Raw genomic sequence first — 20,925 nt, 5'->3', positions numbered from 1 at the left:
TGTGGCAGAAGTTAAGGAAAGAGTAGAAAGCGAAGTTTAACAAAGTGCAAATGCACAGCATAGGAAAGAATGTGATATTTGGACAATATTCATGTAGTTATGGTAGGAAAACTGCAAGTGGGTTTCTTCCCACATAGAAAATTATCAATACACTCTTTGTCTCTGTGTTACCAATTAAACATTATGCCAAAGAGTGTAAGATCTCAGTGTTCATTTTGATTCACAAGACTTACAAAACTACAATGCTTTATTATTTTATGTACTGTCATTGAAGAGCATCAAAACCTAGATCATATCTATTTGATACATTAAAAAAGTATTCCAAGAAAAATTAACTTGAAAGAGATCATGAGGGGTCCGACCTCCGAACCCCCAGGCGATCTCCAAATCGGGCCCCAGCTTCTGTGTTATGGGTATGGCACAAGACCTGCAACTCTATTCATTCCTATGGAGGTGTCAGGGGTCTCAGAGGTCGAACCCCCCACGATCTATTATTTGTCCTCTATTCGGTGGAATTCCTTTTCTTGGAATAGTCTTTTAGGGTGCCTTAACACACGGGATCCGCAGCAGATTTGCAGCGAAATCCGCTGCGGATCCAGTGTCAGCGCATCCCTATGAGAATACATACTTGCAGTGGGATTGACATCCCGCTGTGAGTATGTAAGTTAATCCCCCGGCGGTCAGATCATACATCACCTCCTCCCTGCTCCGGCTGGCTTCGGGGTTTCTCGGCAGGACGTCCCACACAAGCCGGAGCGGGGAGGAGGTGATATATGCTCCGGCCGCCGGGGGGTTAACTTACATACTCGCAGCGGGATGTCAATCCCACTGCGAGTATGTATTCTCATAGGGATGTACTGACACTGGATCGGCAGTGCATTTCACTGTGAATCCGCAGCGGAAGGCACCCTTAAAGAGGACCTGTCACCCCCCGTGCCGGGGTGACAGGCTCCCGACCCCTCCGCTAGAGCCCCCTATCCTTACCTGATCGCGCTCCTGAGAGGAGTCCGACGCTCATAGAGAATGAATGGTAAGTCCGACACTCTATTCATTCTCTGTGAGCATCAGGCTCATCTCAGGAGCGCGCGCGCCGGGCTTCGGGCGCTGAAATCTCTGTCACCGGACCATCTCAAGAAGCGGGACCCGGCGCAATCAGGTAAGTATAGGGAGCTCTAGAGGGGGGGTTGGGAGCCTGTCACCCCGGCACGGGAGGGTGACAGGTTCCCTTTAAGTCTAGCAAAACACACCAATCTTGACTAATGATGAATTGAATGTGATGGTATTTGTGACAGAGGTTTTACATGCAGCTACTATTTTTTGCGAAAATGGCTGCTAAAATCTTGACATAAATTTTTTATATGCCTAGAAAAATGAAATGCATAAATTATTATTGGTAGTGAGTGCATTATATGGCAAAAAAATATGGAAGGAGTGTTTCTCTGTGAATTCCCTAATATTTTGTAGCCTGGAATTTTAGGCTGATGATGTGTCATCCATAGCAACATCACATGGCTGCACATTATAGTGGTGTTTCATCTATAGTGACATCATGGCAGCAGCTGGCCACCACTATCACATGTTGTTCAAAGAGATGCCACGTCTTGTAACTTGGCCACATTCCAAACAAAGCACCAATGAACCACAGGAGAATCTAAAAGGTACTTAAGAAAACTTATTCCGGTATCATTATCTTTTTTATATTATATTGGAGATTTAAGATAATTCAAGAGAGGAGACACTGACAGAGAGCTGATAAATGTGGGCCTATGTCTGACCTCTATATCACTATGGCTGACCCCTGTATATCACTATGGCTAACCTCTATATCACTATGTGTGACCCCCCTCTATATCACTGTGTCTAACCTCTATATCACTATGTGTGACCCCTCTATATCACTATGTCTTACCTCTATATCACTATGTGTGACCCCCTGTATATCACTATGTCTGACCTCTATATTACAGGTATCTGGCATTGTTAGTAGTGTTTCTTTAAGTATGGTGAATATTTAATTAGAAACAGAAGATTGTCAGCAGGAAAAAACCACCTGCTCCATCTAGTCTAGTTTTGAGTTCTCCAGGTCATGGAGGCTGGAGACTGGCTGCATCCACTGCACACACAGGAGAATTTGCTTTATATCTTTGCCTTATTCCCTCAGAATCCGCCCCAGAATCATGTAGGACATTAGGAAAAAGCTGCTGAGCCAGTTCTACTTTAGGATGCGTTCACACATGCAGGATCTGCGGCAGATCCAGAGCAGATTTGATGGCCCAGATTTGATTTGCTTTGAATCTGCAACTTCAAATCTGCGCCATCAAATCTGCTGCAGATCCTGTACGTGTGAACGCACGCTTACACTAATTTGATAAATAACTCCCTGGTGTTTGACTGGACATTTAGGAAGGAGAGGGAGTCGGAGTCAGTACCTGATAAAATTCAGGAGTTGGAGTTAGAGCTGACTACACAGCCCTGGTTCACACACTGTCTTTATAGTAAAATAACAACTGTTGTTTAATACCCAAAATAAAGGCTTTAATGATTTCTATTAAGGCCTATGGGAAAAAAGAGCCATTAGTTCACACAGTGCATATAATAACAACCGTTGTTTGCAGCGACTGTCACATTAATGTTCAGGACATTTAATGGCTGTCGTTATTTTAAGTTGTTAACACACACAGATTTTTTTTTTTGGGCTCTCCTTTCACCGTCTTTTTAACAAAATTTAATGGACCTTTAAAAATGGCCACACCAAAAAGAGGGAACGTGGCGATCATTCAATCTAATGTACCAACGGCCGGCATTGCAATGATGGCTGCCAAAGTATTTTAAACAATTCCCAAGCCCAAATACACCTCCCATAGAAGCATGATATATAAAGACTAAAACGGGGCGATCATTGCTAATCAACGGTCTGAGGAATGCTCATTCAACCAAAAATTGGCCTGTGTAAATGGTCAGTGATCAGCCGACGAGCGAGCAAAACAGCTGATTTGATCTTTTGTGCGGCCTGGAAGATCGCCATCAGCCGCACATCTCTCTTTCTCAACGGGAGATGGGCGGCCGATAACAATGCAATAATTGGCCGCATAATTAATTGTGCCTTGTAAAGGCACTGCAAGCGAGTGCAGTTGTGCACAACAATACAGACCCTTCATTTGAATGGCCTCATTCACATGTTTTGTATGTGTTATGGACCACAGTTGTGGCATGGATCACTATTCTAAATTAAATAGGTCCGTACATAGAGAACAAACTACGCATTCACTTCTGTAGGCTGTCTGTAGCTACAGGTCCGCGGATACAGATCGCTTATGAAAAGTGTGAATGAAACCTAACTGGCACCTACTGTCAGGTTTGGGAGTGATAAGAAGTGATTGAGATATGACAGTGGATTAGAAAAAGCCCAGTCCAGTAAAGGTACCTGTTATACCTAAAGTTAAGAAATTCTGGAACTGTATTTTACCTCTGTTATGTTTGTCTTTTCAGTTGTATGCATATACTGTGTTTATTCAAGTAATTCTTGTTGAACTATGTACATCCTTCATAAAACAGTGTTTAAAAAAAAAAGCCCAGTCAGCTGTTTTCAGCATCTCGTCCACCTCCAGCTACTGCATCCCCCATTGTTTAGGTATGTTTCCTAGAGGGAGAAACAACATCTATCAGACATTTATGGCATATTCTGTAGTTATGCCCTAAACAATTCCTGTTCTTCAGAGATCACTATTCAGCAGCAATCTCCTTATCACAAGCAGGACTACAATGAAAGGTGAACTCTATACATAGATAACACAGAATCCACCATTCACAGGTAATAGACACAACTCACGTCCACCTCCTCCCTGAAAAGTCATAGAAATCAATGAAATAGTAAGGCAAATCTCTAAAAACTGTTTAAGGGTATAAACCCACACACCGTATAAGCAGCGTATTTACTGCTGCAATACGCAGCAAATACGCAGCAAACACGCAGCAAATACGCAGCAAAAACGCAGCAGATTATATCTAAATAACTGAACACAGCATCAAATCTGTACCAACAAATCTGCTGCGTATTTGCTGCATATTTGTTGCGTATCTGCTGTGTATACGGTGTGTGGGTTTGTACCCTAAGGGTGCGTTCACACCTACAGGATCTGCAGCAGATTTGATGCTGTGTTCAGTTATTTAAATGAAATCTGCTGTAGAAAATCAGCTGCAGATCCTTTAGGTGTGAACGCACCATAAAGCAGCTGAGGCAAGATGGCTGCCTCCATAAACATGTACAGAGCAAAAACTTCTAAAATCTTAAAAACAGAAAAAAAAAATCTTAAGCATCTGGTTATAATTTGTAACACAGAGGTGATACATCACTTTATAAAGTGAAGATAACTTCAGTGACCCAAATTAAAGCTTTGGGAAAGACGTCCTACTACTCTTCCCAGAACATGATTTAATCTTATCCTGCCTCTCAGCATATGATTTAGGAGCCATTAGTCTCGATCCAGATGGTCATATATAGGGGCAACAACAGAATCAGATCTTGTCATGTCTTATGCTACGTTTACACGGAGCGATAATTCGCCCGATCGTACGATTAATGATTTCGAAATAACGATTTGTTTTTGATAACGATCAGCGTTTAGACGGAACGATATATCGTATGGAAAAATCGTATTGCGATCGCTTAAGCCTATCTCACACATAGGTTAAATCGATGAAAGACTGTTTACATGAAACGATCTGCGAATTTTTTGCAAGCGACCAACGGCGATTTGAGAACATGTTCAAAGATCAAAATGAACGATTTCTCGCTCGTCGCTTGATCATTCGCTATGTTTACACAGAACGATTATCGCTCAAATGCGATCGTTATCGTGCAAATTCGAACGATAATCATTCTGTGTAAACGCAGCATAAGCCATCCCAATCTGCCGTTATTTCAAAACAACCCCCGTTTAAAAATAGGGCAATTATGTGTGTGAACATAGTCTTTCTGCGTTTCCAATACACTCCTGTTTTTGGTTGCAAAATACTGACCTAAATGCTCAGCAAAAATACTGTGTGGAAACATAGCCATAGGTTGTATGAAGCTAACTCAGACACTGAGCCCACTCCATACACTACTGGTGTGAGCTGTTTTCTACAGCAGACACTCACAGCTAACAACAGATATCAGTGACCAGCTGATGTTGGTCATTTAACCAATTAAATGCTGCTGACAAAACTGCCTCCATGACATAAGCAGGCTGTAGTAGCAGATCACAGAAAAATTAATTCAATGCATTGCAATAGCAATAATATAAGCAATGTGATTACTTATAATAGCTCCCATGAGGTCTATAGGCCAAAGGTTGTATCCATATTTTTCAGGCTGTCTCCATCTTCTCCACGGAGGGCGCAGACAGTGGGAGTCAAAATCCAATAGTTTATCTCTGTACGAAGCTTACGAGTCTCGCTTTGCTCATCTCTAAGGCTGCATTCACACGCTCCGTCTTCTGCATTGAACACGGACGTGGAATGCCTGTGACGGACTCTCCCCCGCCCGGGCAGCATCTGTTATTAGATGCTGGGTGCGGGGGAACTGAACAGATATGTGCCACGCGGCTGCTTCATTACAGCGCGGCGCATATCTGTACAGTTTCCCCACTCCCAGGATCTAATTACAGATGCTGCCCAGGCTGGGTGAGTCCGTTACAGAAATTACATTCCACAAACGAGGAGATTTATCAAACATGGTGTTAAGTGAAACTGGCTCAGTTGCCCCTAGCAACCAATCAGATTTCACCTTTCATTTCTCAGACTCTTTGGAAAATGAAAGGTGGAATCTGATTGGTTGCTAGGGGCAACTGAGCCAGTTTCACTTTACACCATGTTTGATAAATCTCCCCCAAAGACTCCAAGTAGATTCCACTGTGCGGCCTCCGCTGTAAGTTCCTCCCGTCCCCTAAACTGAATGATATCTGCTTGCGAATTCCGCCTTCCAACCAAAGAATCGACATGTCAATTCTTTGGGCGGACAGCAGAATTCGCTGGTGTATATCATTGAGTCTATGGGACGGACAAAACTTCAAATGGAGGTCTCCGTGCATATTCCATAGTGTGCACATACCCTTATTGTGAGTCTCACAGAATTTGAATGGAGCAGCAATGTGCGCACCGCTCACTTCACATAGGGGACTAGGACCAGTTGCAAGACTTGTGGTAGTGCCAGCAGTCAGCACCCCAGCAATATAACATTCTTCAGTGTATGACATACCCCTCCTCATCTGTCCTCTTCCATTACATGACACCCATATAAAATACTTCCTTCCAATTTATGGCATCCCCATCTATTTCTCCCTCCCAGTTGAAGACATCCCTCTAACTAATATTTTCTTCTGGTACATGATGTTCCCCCATTTAATACCCCCTCTTGGTACATGATGCTTTCTACCTAATACCACCTGAAGAACAAGAAATCCACGCACCTAAACCCCCCGCCAGTATACAACACCCTCATATTTAATCTTCCTTGTAATGCCAAAATCTGATACCTCCTTTAATACATGATCTAATACTCCCCCCTGATGCATTACATACCATCTAATAACTAATCTCAGTACATGACACTCCCCTAATAACCCCTCCCAAAATATTACATCCCCTATATAATACTGCTTTAAGTGCATGACACCCTTCTCATCATATAGTTCAAAATTACAGACCTGTTGCTGGTCTCAGCATCACACCCCTTGTTATACCAGCTAAGTTATCTTTGGGAGCAGCTACTTCCGGCTTTTGCAGGACATGTAACTGAATGCCAAAGAGACAACTCACCCGGTAATGCTGTGGGTAAGGCCGGGCAAGGCTGACTGCACGGCAGTGGTCCAGCAGGCAGTAAGCCATGTAGCAAACAATGTCCTGGTGTCCTGTGTGAATGAAGAGGTAGCATACATGCTTATCCATTGCTCCAATTACAAAGGACACTATTCTCGTGATTGGCAGGGCTCCCAGCAGTCGTTCTGCCTCTAATCAGATAGTTATCACCTATCCAGTGGATATATTTTAATCCTGGAATAATCTCTTTAACATATGTTGATCATCAGAATTGTCCCTACCAGCACCCCTGACAAGAAGCTGTTTGTATTTTCTTAATTTACAGTGTTGTATTGTCTCCAGCTCCCCGACTTCTCCCTCCCTCTGAAGATAACGCAACATCCTGTGCTATCTCAGGAGGTGTGGCAGGAGCTTGTCTCTAAGCTGAAGCCCCACCCCCTGAGTGATGTCACCACCTCTGACCAGCCTACATCACCCTCTCCCTGTCATATTTAACTTTATTGCAACATTGAGAGAAAAATTAGGTGTGTTTCTAACATGAAGTCTGTTTCTGTGATAGAAGCAGACAGGCCATAAACGCAGCGGGTGCTGCAACCTAACAGCAAAAGCTCAAGGAAATAGGACCAGGGAAAAGCTGTTACTACAGCAATATACATTCTTTTCCTGTTCTCAAGCTGAGGTAGTGAAGCACTTCAATGCTTGAATAAATTTACACCTGTTTTTTGGCCTAAATATATTAAAAGATGCCATATTTATGAAGCCCCACTTTTCCAGACACACAAAGCATGGCTTACATATCAAGGACTCCCAGCGCAATAGATTCAAGGCCTGTTGTCTATTCTTGTATCAACCTGGGTTTTCTTTTTTGTTTATTTTTCAAATGAACCTGTTAATCATGAGGGACATGCAGCTTTTGTAGTCTTTTTAGTGTTGTATGGTCACCTCAGTATATCTACCGCCTAGCATGGAAGGCATAACACTAATCTCATGGATTTATGCAGTATATGTATATTGGGACTTCAAATTACTCTGTGTGTAAAAAAAAAGCACAACTTTTTTTCTCATTAATAAAAAATCCCCTCCCCTAATTTTGTTTAAATCACCCCCTTTTCCCATTTTATAAATAAAAATAAATATTGCCCGAACTATTAAATTGTTACATTCCTGATCTCACAAGGTAAATGGCGTAAGCGTAAAGGTTTTAAAAGGTTTTAATTTTTTAAAAAGCTATACAAGTTGCCTATCATTGTAATCGAACAAACTTGAGGAAGTTAGATAATGTCAGTTTTACCATAGCACAAATGGCGTATACCCAACACCCCCCCCCCCTCCCAAAAACCTTTTTTTTTTCAATTTTACTGTGCAAATATTTTTTTTATGTTTTTGCAGCATTTTTTTATGGAAACATTAAGTCTGTCACTGCAAAGTACAATTAGTTATGCAAAAAATAAGGGCTCATGTGGATCTGTAGGTGAAAAATTCCAAGCACTAAGGCCTTTTAAATACGAGGAGGAAAAAAACGAAAACGCAAAAACTAATATTAGCTCGTCCCTGAAGGGGTAAAATTATCACATTCCTGATCTTGCACAGTAAAAGGTGTAGGCCCAAAAAAAAGCCAAAGTGCAAAACTGTAGATTTTTGTTCACATCAAAACCTGAAAAAAGTAATCAAAAAGTTGCATATACGCAAGTAAGGTACCGATAGTACAGATCATGGCCCAAAACAGACACCTTAAATAGCCCCATAGACCAAAAAATAAAAGCGTTATTAGTTTCACACTACGTAAAAAAAATGGCCATATTTCATAACTACGTCCGTAGCTGCGCAAACAACGGGTGTTATTTCACAAATACTGGCGTGTTTTTTACGTAGTGTGAACCCGGCCTAAGGGTGGTAATAGAACATTTTTGAACACATTTCATTTTTTAAAAAAGGTTTTCAATTTTTAAAAGCAGTAAAGTAAAATAAAAGTTAAATAAATTGCCTATCGTAATGGTACTGACTTGGGGAACATAGATAATATGTCAGTTTAAAAATATGGCGAACATTTTTTAGTGAAACCCTTTACAAAATTAAAAATAAAATGATGGCACCCATGACTGAAAAGTGTTGGATGGCATTTTTGATATTTGCCAGGCATGTGGAGAATAAGGGTGCTATCTGTTCTTTATTATTTTATATGTGACTGTAAAATGTGTGACAATTTTCCAGAGAGATAAACATGACAAAGCATTACCCATATCAGTGGTAAAAAAAAAAAAAGAAGTAAAGACGGCCTAGAGAAATAACACCATGAAAACCAATAAAGTCTAACTATCATTTAATTTTATTTTATTTTTTTGCAGAAATCAATACAAGGACAAGCAATTTTAATACGCCCGGGTTTCCGATACATGTGTCCTGGTTTTTCAGGAGGGCCCTACAGCACAGATGCCAGGTTGCTCTAAAGGACTGTACTGCAGTCTGTGCAGGCCCCAGTGTGGGACTGGGGTACCTGTAGCCCACCAATAGAACTGATCATAGGGGGGATGCAAATAAAGAACCCATCAGGAGCAACATGCTAACCTTGTCCCATCCCGTACTGATGTATCTGTGACCTCAACTCCCGGAATAACAATAACTACAACTCTCAGAATGCCTTACATTTATGAAGCTCTCAGAGAATGATGGGAGTTGAAGTTTCTGAGGGGACAACCCCTTGGTACATTGTACACTGGATGCTGTGTGGGGGAGGAGAGTATATAGCTCAGAGTGTGGAAATGATCCCAGAGCAGCACTAATAGGGGATAGAACAAATGGGCCCTTAATCACTGTTGGGGCACAGGTGGGAGACATGTACTATATGTGGCTGCACAGGTGGGAGACATGTACTGTATGTGGCTGCACAGGTGGGAGACATGTACTGTATGTGGCTGCACAGGTGGGACACATGTACTGTATGTGGCTGCACAGGTGGGACACATGTACTGTATGTGGCTGCACAGGTGGGAGACATGTACTGTATGTGGCTGCACAGGTGGGAGACATGTACTGTATGTGGCTGCACAGGTGGGAGACATGTACTGTATGTGGCTGCACAGGTGGGAGACATGTACTGTATGTGGCTGCACAGGTGGGAGACATGTACTGTATGTGGCTGCTTAGGGCGGAGATGAGAAAAAAACAACCACGCTGCAAGGGGAAGGGAGGACCAGTTATTGGCAAAAAATATCATAAACTTGCAATCAAACATCATTAGAGTGTGGGGGGCTCTGTGCTTTCTCTTAGGACCCTATATATGGGAAGATTATCGTTCGGGTAATCGTTAAATCTTTCAGAACAAGGCGATAATGGTTCAGTTGAATAGCAGTTAACAATTTAACGATGAACGAGAAATCTTTGATCGCTTAATAAGACCTGGACTTATTTTTATCGTTGCTCGTTCGCAAATCGTTCGCATGGAATAAGACGTCGTTCTGTCATTCGCAGTAGCGAAGAATGCAATAGCGATGACAAGACGACCGCAAAAACGATCATAATTTATGATCATCTTTCCGTGTAAATGGGTGAACGATTTCAAAACGTTTGCAATAGCGGTCGTTTGAGATTGTTTATGCGAACGATAATCATCCCGTGGAATAGGGCTCTTACACAGTCCACCCTCTATCTTACAACTTCCAGCAGCCTGACAGACACACTAACACTGAATACCACTCACTGTCAGAGCTGCTGCTCCTCTTCACAGTCCTGTCCCTGGCAGCCATAATCAAGCAGGATCCCTCCAGCCCATCATCACATCCTCTCTCTCCTTTCCTCCTCACACAAGTTATGCCGGACAGTGGAGTACAGGAGGCGGCGGGGTGGGGTGGGGGTTTGCCAACAGCAGCATGCAGGAGGAGAAGAAGAGGAGAGAGGAGAACCACAGCATCCAGTGACTAAGTGGGCCTCCCAGGAGCAGGGGGCCCGCACTTCCCGGGTGCTTATACCACCTGGGGGGCCCACTACAGACATGTACCATGCTGAGCTAACACCCTGGACCCCTGTGCAGCTGAACAGGCTGCACAAGTGATATGTCCGCCACTGCTATGGAGGCGGGAGGAGCTGAGGGGGATGAGTGAGCATAAAGAGGAGAGAACCAGCTCTGCTGTTTGGAGACTGTCTGGGCACCTAAAACACTGGATTCACAGGTCAGAAAGGTCAGTGCTTATCTGTAAACTTGATGAGATAAGTTTGCAAGATGATGTGTTCTGCAGGGCTGCCTTTTCTCCTCTCCGTGCTCCCTCGATCCCCTCAGCCCCTCCCTGCTCCATAGACCATAATGGACACAGAAATCCTTTTTTCTCTGAAGTGAGGGGGGGGGGCTGCAAAACAGCTTTTTGAGTACAGAAAAATACTTTTTTGCTTAATAAAGCCTATTACAGAGTTTCTTAAAATTGCTTGTATTATTGATTTTCATTGATTTCTAAAAAATGACATTTAAATGACAGTTACGCTTTAAAGTGCCACTGTCATTATCAATTTGAAATCTAAATCAACAGGGGATGTGATATGAAGCATGTTTGCAATTTACATTAATTATTCTTTTAGTTGTAATGCTGTAAAACAAAGCAATACTCATTTGTATCCAGGTCCAGTCTTCTGAAGGCAGATTTTTAGTCCTGTGCTGGTTGAAAAAAAAGAGACAAAATGGTCGTCTGTGCTCACAGAGAAGTCAGTCCTTTGACTTATGGATGCATTAAGCTGTAACTCTCTGTACTGGATGGGACTTCATCTGTTGAGTCTCTTTTTTTTTTTTTCAACAGCACAAGACCAAAAAGCCGCCTTCAAGAGACTGGACCTGGATACAATTATGCTGGGTTTACACGGAACGATAATTCGCCCGATCGTACAATGTCTGAGTAACGGTTATTTTTACATAACGAACAGCGTTTAGACGGGACAATATATCGTACGGAAAAATCGTTTTGCGATCGCCCACCCGCAGCCCGGCCCCAGCTCATCCGCAGCCACCCCCCCCCGATCGCCACCCCCGCCGCTCCAATCGCAACCCCCGCCGCTCCGATCGCCCCCGCCACAAGCATACTTTACCTGCTCGGCGTACCGGGTGTTCGAAATTCCCGGCTCCCCTCTTCAGTGCATTGATTGGCTGAAGAGGGGAGTCGGGAATTTCAAACAGCTCCTCTTCAGCCAATCAGTGTTGCCGTGCATTGATTGGCTGAAGAGGGGAGTCGGGAATTTCAAACAGCTCCTCTTCAGCCAATTAGTGCTGCCGTGCATTGATTGGCTGAAGAGGGGAGTCGGGAATTTCAAACAGCTCCTCTTCAGCCAATCAGTGCTGCCGTGCATTGATTGGCTGAAGAGGGGAGCCGGGAATTTCAAACGGCTCCTCTTCAGCCAATCAGTGCTGCCGTGCATTGATTGGCTGAAGAGGGGAGCCGGGAATTTCAAACGGCTCCTCTTCAGCCAATCAGTGCTGCCGTGCATTGATTGGCTGAAGAGGGAAGCCGGGAATTTCAAACAGCTCCTCTTCAGCCAATCAGTGCTGAAGAGGAGCACTGATTGGCTGAAGAGGAGCTGTTTGAAATTCCCGACTCCCCTCGTCAGCCAATCAATGCACGGCAGCACTGATTGGCTGAAGAGGAGCCGTTTGACATTCCCGACTCCCCTCTTCAGCCAATCAATGCATTAATGCACTGAAGAGGGGAGCCGGGAATTTCGAACACCCGCTACGCCGAGCAGGTAAGGTATGCTTGTGGCCAGGGCAACGGCGATCGGCCGGCGGGGGTGGCTATCGCGCTGGCGCAGGGGGCTGTAGCATGCGTGGCCGGGCTGTGGGCGGGGGGCCGGGCTGCGGGCGGCCGGACTTTTGCGACGACTGTTTGCACGAAACGATCTGCGAATTTTTTGCGAAGATCAACGACGATTTGAGAACATGTTGCAAGATCAAAATTTCTCGTTCGTCGTTTAATCGTTCGGTGCGTTTACACGTAACGATTATCGTGCGAATTTGTGCAATAACAATCGAATTTGAACGATTACCGTACGTGTAAACGCAGCGAACGATCAAACGACAAGCTAGAAATCGTTCATTTTGATCTTTGAACATGTTCTCAAATCGTCGTTGATCGTTTGCAAAAAATTCACAGATCCGTGTTCCGTGTGAAAAGTCGTTCGCCGATTTAACCAATGTGTGAGATAGGCTTAAGCAATCACAAAACTAATTTTCCGTAACATATATCGTACCGTCTAAACACTGATTGTTATGGAAAAAAAAATCGTACGATCGGGCCAATTATCGTTTCGTGTAAACGCAGCATTAGTATAACCTATTGATATAATTATAATGATTGTAAATTGCAAACTTGCTTTATATCACATCCCCTGTTGATTTAGATTTTGAAAGTGGCAGTGGCACTTCAAAGTTAGGTGAAAGTTAGCAGGCGGAATGGGTCCTTAACTTGTATTTGCATAGGGCCCTCAACTGCTCCCTCTACGGGGCCTTCCTATCGCTGTACCTGTTGATTAGAAATGTAAAAAAACTTGGTGACAGAGCGCTGCCCCTCGCAGCTATAATACTCCATAGTGACAGAACGCTGCCCCTCGCCTACCTCTGAAGGACACTATAATACTCGGTGGCCCCTCACCTACCTCTGGAGGATGCTATAACATACCATCGCCCCTCACCTACCTCTGGAGGACACCATAATAATCCATGGTGACTGAGTGCTGCCCCTCACCTACCTCTGGAGGATGCTATAATAGGCCACTGACCTTCCACTACCTATGGAGGATGCTATAATGGGCAATGGCCCCTCACCTACCCCTGGAAAGCGCTATAATACGCTGTGGTCCGTCACCTTCCTCTGAAAGGATGATCCCGGCACTCACCAATTCTTATATTCTTTTATTGAAGTGTCACATAGTACAGGTACAAACAGGAGGACGCTGTGTTTCGGCTTGTGGCCTTCATCAGCTGGAGCTAAAACAAGCCACTGATCCTCACCGAGCTCTGGAGGGCACCATAATATGCCACTTACCCCTTACCTACCTCTGGAGGCGGTTATAATACCCCATGGCCCCTCGCCTACCTCTGGAGGAGGCTATAACATACCATGCCCCCTCACCTACCTATAGAGGACACTATAATAGACCATGGTTCTCCCCTACCTCTGGAGGGGGCTAAAATACTCCATGGTCCCTCACCTACCTCTGGAGGACGCTATTAAATACCATGGCCCCTCACCTACCTGTAGAGGAAACTATAATAGACCATGGTTCTCCACTACCTCTGGAGGGGGCTATAATACTCCACTGTCCCTCACCTACCTCTGGAGGACGCTATAATACACAATGGCCCCTCACCTACTTCTGGAGGGTGCTATACTAGACCACTGTCCCTCACCTACCTCTGGAGGGGGCTATAATACTCCACTGTCCCTCACCTACCTCTGGAGGACGCTATAATACACAATGGCCCCTCACCTACTTCTGGAGGGTGCTATACTAGACCACTGCCCCTCACCTACCTCTGGAGGACGCTATAATACACAATGGCCCCTCACCTACCTCTGGAGGACACTATAACGTATCATGGCCCCTCACCTACCTCTGGAGGGCGCTATATTAGGCCACTGCCCTTTACCTACCTGTGGAGGAAGCTTTGATACACCATGGACCCTCACCTACCTGTGGAGGATGTTATAATTGGCCACTACCCCTCAACTACCTCTGGAGGGCGCTGTAATACTCTATGGCCCTCACTTACCTCTGGAGGGTGAGATAATACTCCAAGGTCCCTCACATACCTCTGGAGGACGTTATAATTGTACACTACCCCTCACCTACCTCTGGAGGGCGCTAAAATACTCTATGGCCCTCACCTACCTCTGGAGGGTGAGATAATACTCCAAGTTCCCTCACCTACCTCTGGAGGACGTTATAATTATCCACTACCCCTCACCTACCTCTGGAGGGCGCTATAATACTCTATGGCCCTTACCTACCTCTGGAGGGCACTATAGTACTCCAAGGCCCCTCACCTACCTCTGGAGGAGGCTATAACATACCATGGCCCCTCACCTACCTCTGGAGGAGGCTATAACATACCATGCCCCCTCACCTACCTGTAGAGGACACTATAATAGACCATGGTTCTCCCCTACCTCTGGAGGGGGCTATAATACTCCACTGTCCCTCACCTACCTCTGGAGGCCGCTATAATACACAATGGCTCCACACCTACTTCTGGAGGGTGCTATAATAGACCACTGCCCCTCACCTACCTTTGGAGGACACTATAACATACCATGGCCCCTCACCTACCTGTAGAGGACACTATAATAGGCCATGATCCCCCACCTACCTCTGGAGGACACTATAATACACAATGGCCCCTCACCTACCTCTGGAGGGTGCTATAATACACAATGGCCCCTCACCTACCTCTGGAGGGTGCTATAATAGACCACTGCCCCTTCCCTACCTCTGGAGGAAGCTATAAAACACAATGGCCCCTCACCTACCTCTGGAGGACGCTATAACGTATCATGGCCCCTCACCTACCTCTGGAGGGTGCTATATTAGGCCACTGCCCTTTACCTACCTGTGGAGGAAGCTATGATACACCATGGACCCTCATCTACCTGTGGAGGATGCTATAATTGGCCACTACCCCTCACCTACCTCTGGAGGGCGCTATAATACTCTATGACCCTCACCTACCTCTGGAGGGCGCTATAGTACTCCAAGGCCCCTCACCTACCTCTGGAGGAGGCTATAACATACCATGGCCCCTCACCTACCTCTGGAGGGGGCTATAACATACCATGCCCCCTCACCTACCTGTAGAGGACACTATACTAGACCATGGTTCTCCCCTACCTCTGGAGGGGGCTATAATACTCCACTGTCCCTCACCTACCTCTGGAGGCCGCTATAATACACAATGGCCCCTCACCTACCTCTGGAGGAAGCTATAACATACCATGGCCCCTCACCTACCTCTGGAGGGTTCTATATTAGGCTACTGCCCTTTACCTACCTGTGGAGGAAGCTATGATACACCATGGACCCTCACCTACCTGTAGAGGATGTTATAATTGGCCACTACTCCTCACCTACCTATGGAGGGCGCTATAATACTCTATGGCCCTCACCTACCTCTGGAGGGCGCTATAGTACTCCAAGGCCCCTCACCTACCTCTGGAGGAGGCTATAACATACCATGGCCCCTCACCTACCTCTGGAGGGGGCTATAACATACCATGCCCCCTCACCTACCTGTAGAGGACACTATACTAGACCATGGTTCTCCCCTACCTCTGGAGGGGGCTATAATACTCCACTGTCCCTCACCTACCTCTGAAGGCCGCTATAATACACAATGGCCCCTCACCTACCTCTGGAGGAAGCTATAACATACCATGGCCCCTCACCTACCTCTGGAGGGTTCTATATTAGGCTACTGCCCTTTACCTACCTGTGGAGGAAGCTATGATACACCATGGACCCTCACCTACCTGTAGAGGATGTTATAATTGGCCACTACTCCTCACCTACCTATGGAGGGCGCTATAATACTCTATGGCCCTCACCTACCTATGGAGGGTGAGATAATACTCCAAGGTCCCTCACCTACCTGTGGAGGACGTTATAATTTGCCACTACCCCTCACCTACCTCTGGAGGGCGCTATAGTACTCCAAGGTCCCTCACCTACCTCTGGAGGACGCTATGATGTGATTCCCCCCGGTAAACAGCGGCTTGTCGTTGCCCCCGGCTCGGTCAGCCTGTTCGGCCAGCTCATTGATCGGCTTGTGTAGAACCTCATTGTGACCGATGGCCGCTCCGTGTAAGTATGTGGCAGCGATCAATCCTGAAAGAGAATGTGCAGCACATTTACCTCACAGTCTGGGAGAGAAGCGCGGCGCTGGCCGGGATATAAATATCCCCGAGTTACATTTCACAATGAGGTACGAGAGCGACATTTATAGCCCAGCCAGCTCAGAATAGACGACAGTGACAGGACGCGACATTAAGCGCACAAGTCCCGGACGGGGAGCAGCGTTACCTTCCAGCGCAATGAGCAGCGCCAGCTTCACAAACTTCATGGTCGCTCCAGGGAGAACGAGTCCGGCAGCGCTAAGTCCTGAGCGACGTCCCGCGCCATACAGCCCGCATGTCCGCCGAGTGCGGCGCCTCACTGGCACTGGAGTGATGCCTGGCAGCGACTGTTGCCTTAAATATGACTGGCCACTCCCTTCCCACTAGACCCCAGTGACACACAGGACGTGGGCACTGATCAGCGTGAATAATATCACATATCCGCCCGGGCATTGCTAGAACAGCAGGGCTGGCACCTCTCCCGCCTCATGGACAGTTCTCCTTTATGCCAGGTAGCTGCTATGTGCCATAGGGTACCCACCACCACAACCACCGCCTCCCACCTGCTTTTCAGATGCCACCACGTAACAGGAACTGTTGGCTACAGAGTCTGATGCCCACCTGCACAGGCTGCCAGGCACCATACCTGCATATGTAGGCACCTGCAGAGTTGTGGAAGAAGCCAGCATTTAAATCCCACAACCTCATGTTCTGTATGGTAGATGGGAAATATGTACTGTATGGGCACCCTATCCACTCACTACAGCAGTGCCATCACTGAGAGTACACCCTATTCATTCACTACAGCAGTGCCATTACTGAGAGTGCACCCTATCCATTCACTACAGCAGTGCCATCACTGAGAGTACACCCTATTCATTCACTACAGCAGTGCCATTACTGAGAGTGCACCCTATCCATTCACTACAGCAGTGCCATCACTGAGAGTACACCCTATCCATTCACTACAGCAGTGCCATTACTGAGAGTACACCCTATCTATTCACTAAAGCGGTGCCATCACTAAGAGTACACCCTATCCACTCACTACAGCAGTGCCATCACTGAGAGTGCACCCTATCCGTTCACTACAGCAGTGCCATTACTGAGAGTGCACCCTATCCGTTCACTACAGCAGTGCCATTACTGAGAGTGCACCCTATCCATTCACTACAGCAGTGCCATCACTGAGAGTACACCCTATCCATTCACTACAGCAGTGCCATCACTGAGAGTGCACCCTATCCATTCACTACAGCAGTGCCATCACTGAGAGTGCACCCTATCCATTCACTACAGCAGTGCCATCACTGAGAGTGCACCCTATCCATTCACTACAGCAGTGCCATCACTGAGAGTGCAACCTATCCATTCACTACAGCAGTGCCATCACTGAGAAAGCACCCTATCCATTCACTACAGCAGTGCCATCACTGAGAGTACACCCTATCCACTCACTACAGTGGTGCCATCACTGAGAGTGCAGCCTATCCATTCACTACAGCAGTGCCATCACTGAGAGTACACCCTATCCATTCACTACAGCAGTGCCATCACTGAGAGTGCACCCTATCCATTCACTACAGCAGTGCCATCACTGAGAGTGCACCCTATCCATTCACTACAGCAGTGCCATCACTGAGAGTGCACCCTATCCATTCACTACAGCAGTGCCATCACTGAGAGTGCAACCTATCCATTCACTACAGCAGTGCCATCACTGAGAAAGCACCCTATCCATTCACTACAGCAGTGCCATCACTGAGAGTGCACCCTATCCATTCACTACAGCAGTGCCATCACTGAGAGTACACCCTATCCACTCACTACAGTGGTGCCATCACTGAGAGTGCAGCCTATCCATTCACTACAGCAGTGCCATTCCTGAGAGTACACCCTATCCATTCACTACAGCAGTGCCATCATTGAGACTGCACCCTATCCATTCACTACAGCAGTGCCATCACTGAGAGTACACCCTATCCACTCACTACAGCAGTGCCATCACTGAGAGTGCACCCTATCCATTCACTACAGCAGTGCCATCACTGAGAGTGCACCCTATCCATTCACTACAGCAGTGCCATCACTGAGAGTACACCCTATCCATTCACTACAGCAGTGCCATCACTGAGAGTGCACCCTATCCATTCACTACAGCAGTGCCATCACTGAGAGTACATCCTATCCATTCACTACAGCAGTGCCATCACTGAGAGTGCACCCTATCCATTCACTACAGCAGTGCCATCACTGAGAGTACACCCTATCCATTCACTACAGCAGTGCCATCACTGAGAGTGCACCCTATCCATTCACTACAGCAGTGCCATCACTGAGAGTGCACCCTATCCATTCACTACAGCAGTGCCATCACTGAGAGTGCAACCTATCCATTCACTACAGCAGTGCCATCACTGAGAGTGCAACCTATCCATTCACTACAGCAGTGCCATCACTGAGAGTGCACCCTATCCATTCACTACAGCAGTGCCATCACTGAGAGTGCACCCTATCCATTCACTACAGCAGTGCCATCACTGAGAGTGCAACCTATCCATTCACTACAGTGCAGCCGCACATCAGACGGGGACAGACCAGGAGGCGAGAGGTTCGACGGGGGAACGGATGGCAGGTGAGTTGTGTTGTGTTTTTTTGTGTGTGTGTTTGTGTGTGTTATCAGCACAGAGGGGGAAGAGGAGGACATCTATAAGGGTGGTGGGCAGAGGGGGACCATCTATAAGGGGGGGGGGGAAAGGGGGACCATCTATAAGGGGGTGGGCAGAGGGGGACCATCTATAAGGGGGTGGGCAGAGGGGGACCATCTATAAGGGGGGGGGCAGAGGGGGACCATCTATAAGGGGGTGGGCAGAGGGGGACCATCTATAAGGGGTTGGGCAGAGGGGGACCATCTATAAGGGGGTGGGCAGAGGGGGACCATCTATAAGGGGGTGGGCAGACGGGAACCATCTATAAGGGGGTGGGCAGAGGGGGACCATCTATAAGGGGGTGGGCAGAGGGGGACCATCTATAAGGGGGTGGGCAGAGGGGGACCATCTATAAGGGGGTGGGCAGAGGGGGACCATCTGTAAGGGGGTGGGCAGAGGGGGACCATCTGTAAGGGGGTGGGCAGAGGGGGACATCTATAAGAGGGTGGGCAGAGGGGGACCATCTATAAGGGGGTGGGCAGAGGGGGGCCATCTATAAGGGGGGGCAGAGGGGTACCATCTATAAGGGGGTGGGCAGAGGGGGACCATCTATAAGGGGGTCAGAGGGGGACCATCTATAAATGGGGTGGGCAGAGGGGGACCATCTATAAGAGGGGGACCATCTATAAGAGGGGGCAGAGGGGGACCATCTGTAAGGGGGTGGGCAGAGGGGGACCATCTGTAAGGGGGTGGGCAGAGGGGGACCATCTGTAAGGGGGTGGGCAGAGGGGGACCATCTGTAAGGGGGTGGGCAGAGGGGGACATCTATAAAAGGGTGGGCAGAGGGGGACCATCTATAAGGGGGTGGGCAAAGGGGGACCATCTATAAGGGGGTGGCCAGAGGGGGACCATCTATAAGGGGGGGGCAGAGGGGGACCATCTATAAATGGGGTGGGCAGAGGGGGACCATCTATAAGAGGGGGCAGAGGGGGACCATCTATAAGGGGGTCAGAGGGTGACCATCTATAAATGGGGTGGGCAGAGGGGGACCATCTATAAGAGGGGGACCATCTATAAGAGGGGGCAGAGGGGGACCATCTGTAAGGGGGTGGGCAGAGGGGGACCATCTGTAAGGGGGTGGGCAGAGGGGGACCATCTGTAAGGGGGTGGGCAGAGGGGGACATCTATAAAAGGGTGGGCAGAGGGGGACCATCTATAAGGGGGGGGGCAAAGGGGGACCATCTATAAGGGGGTGGCCAGAGGGGGACCATCTATAAGGGGGGGGCAGAGGGGGACCATCTATAAATGGGGTGGGCAGAGGGGGACCATCTATAAGAGGGGGCAGAGGGGGACCATCTATAAAAGGGGGCAGAGGGGGACCATCTATAAGAGGGGGCAGAGGGGGACCATCTATAAGGGGGGGGGGCCAGAGGGAAGAGGGAGACTATCTATAAGTGGGGAAGAGGGGGCCAGCTGACATCCTCTGTGCTGCTGTGACCTCCCCTATAGATCAGCAACCTCCTCTCCTGACATCCTCTGTGCTGCTGGGACCCTGCGACCTCAGCTATAAGGCTGCATTCCCACGTTCCGTGATCCTGACGGATCACGGACATGGAATA

General features: G+C 47.2%; 1 protein-coding gene across 1 annotated transcript in view; it reads right to left on the bottom strand.

Moving 5' to 3' along the window:
• HBEGF (heparin binding EGF like growth factor) overlaps positions 1 to 17,013 on the bottom strand; it is a 41,429-nt gene extending 24,416 nt beyond the window's left edge. The window contains exons 1-2 of the mRNA XM_069970467.1: positions 16,846 to 17,013; positions 16,495 to 16,650 (exon numbers count right to left, since the gene is read on the bottom strand). Coding sequence (XP_069826568.1) covers positions 16,495 to 16,650; positions 16,846 to 16,885 — 196 coding nt within the window. The 5' untranslated portion in view covers positions 16,886 to 17,013. The remainder of the gene's footprint in view (positions 1 to 16,494; positions 16,651 to 16,845) is intronic.
• Between the last annotated feature and the right edge of the window lie 3,912 nt (positions 17,014 to 20,925).

Source organism: Dendropsophus ebraccatus, chromosome 1 (assembly GCF_027789765.1).
Source record: "Dendropsophus ebraccatus isolate aDenEbr1 chromosome 1, aDenEbr1.pat, whole genome shotgun sequence".
Taxonomy (NCBI): Eukaryota; Metazoa; Chordata; class Amphibia; order Anura; family Hylidae; genus Dendropsophus; species Dendropsophus ebraccatus.
This window is presented reverse-complemented; position numbering and strand designations above follow the sequence as displayed.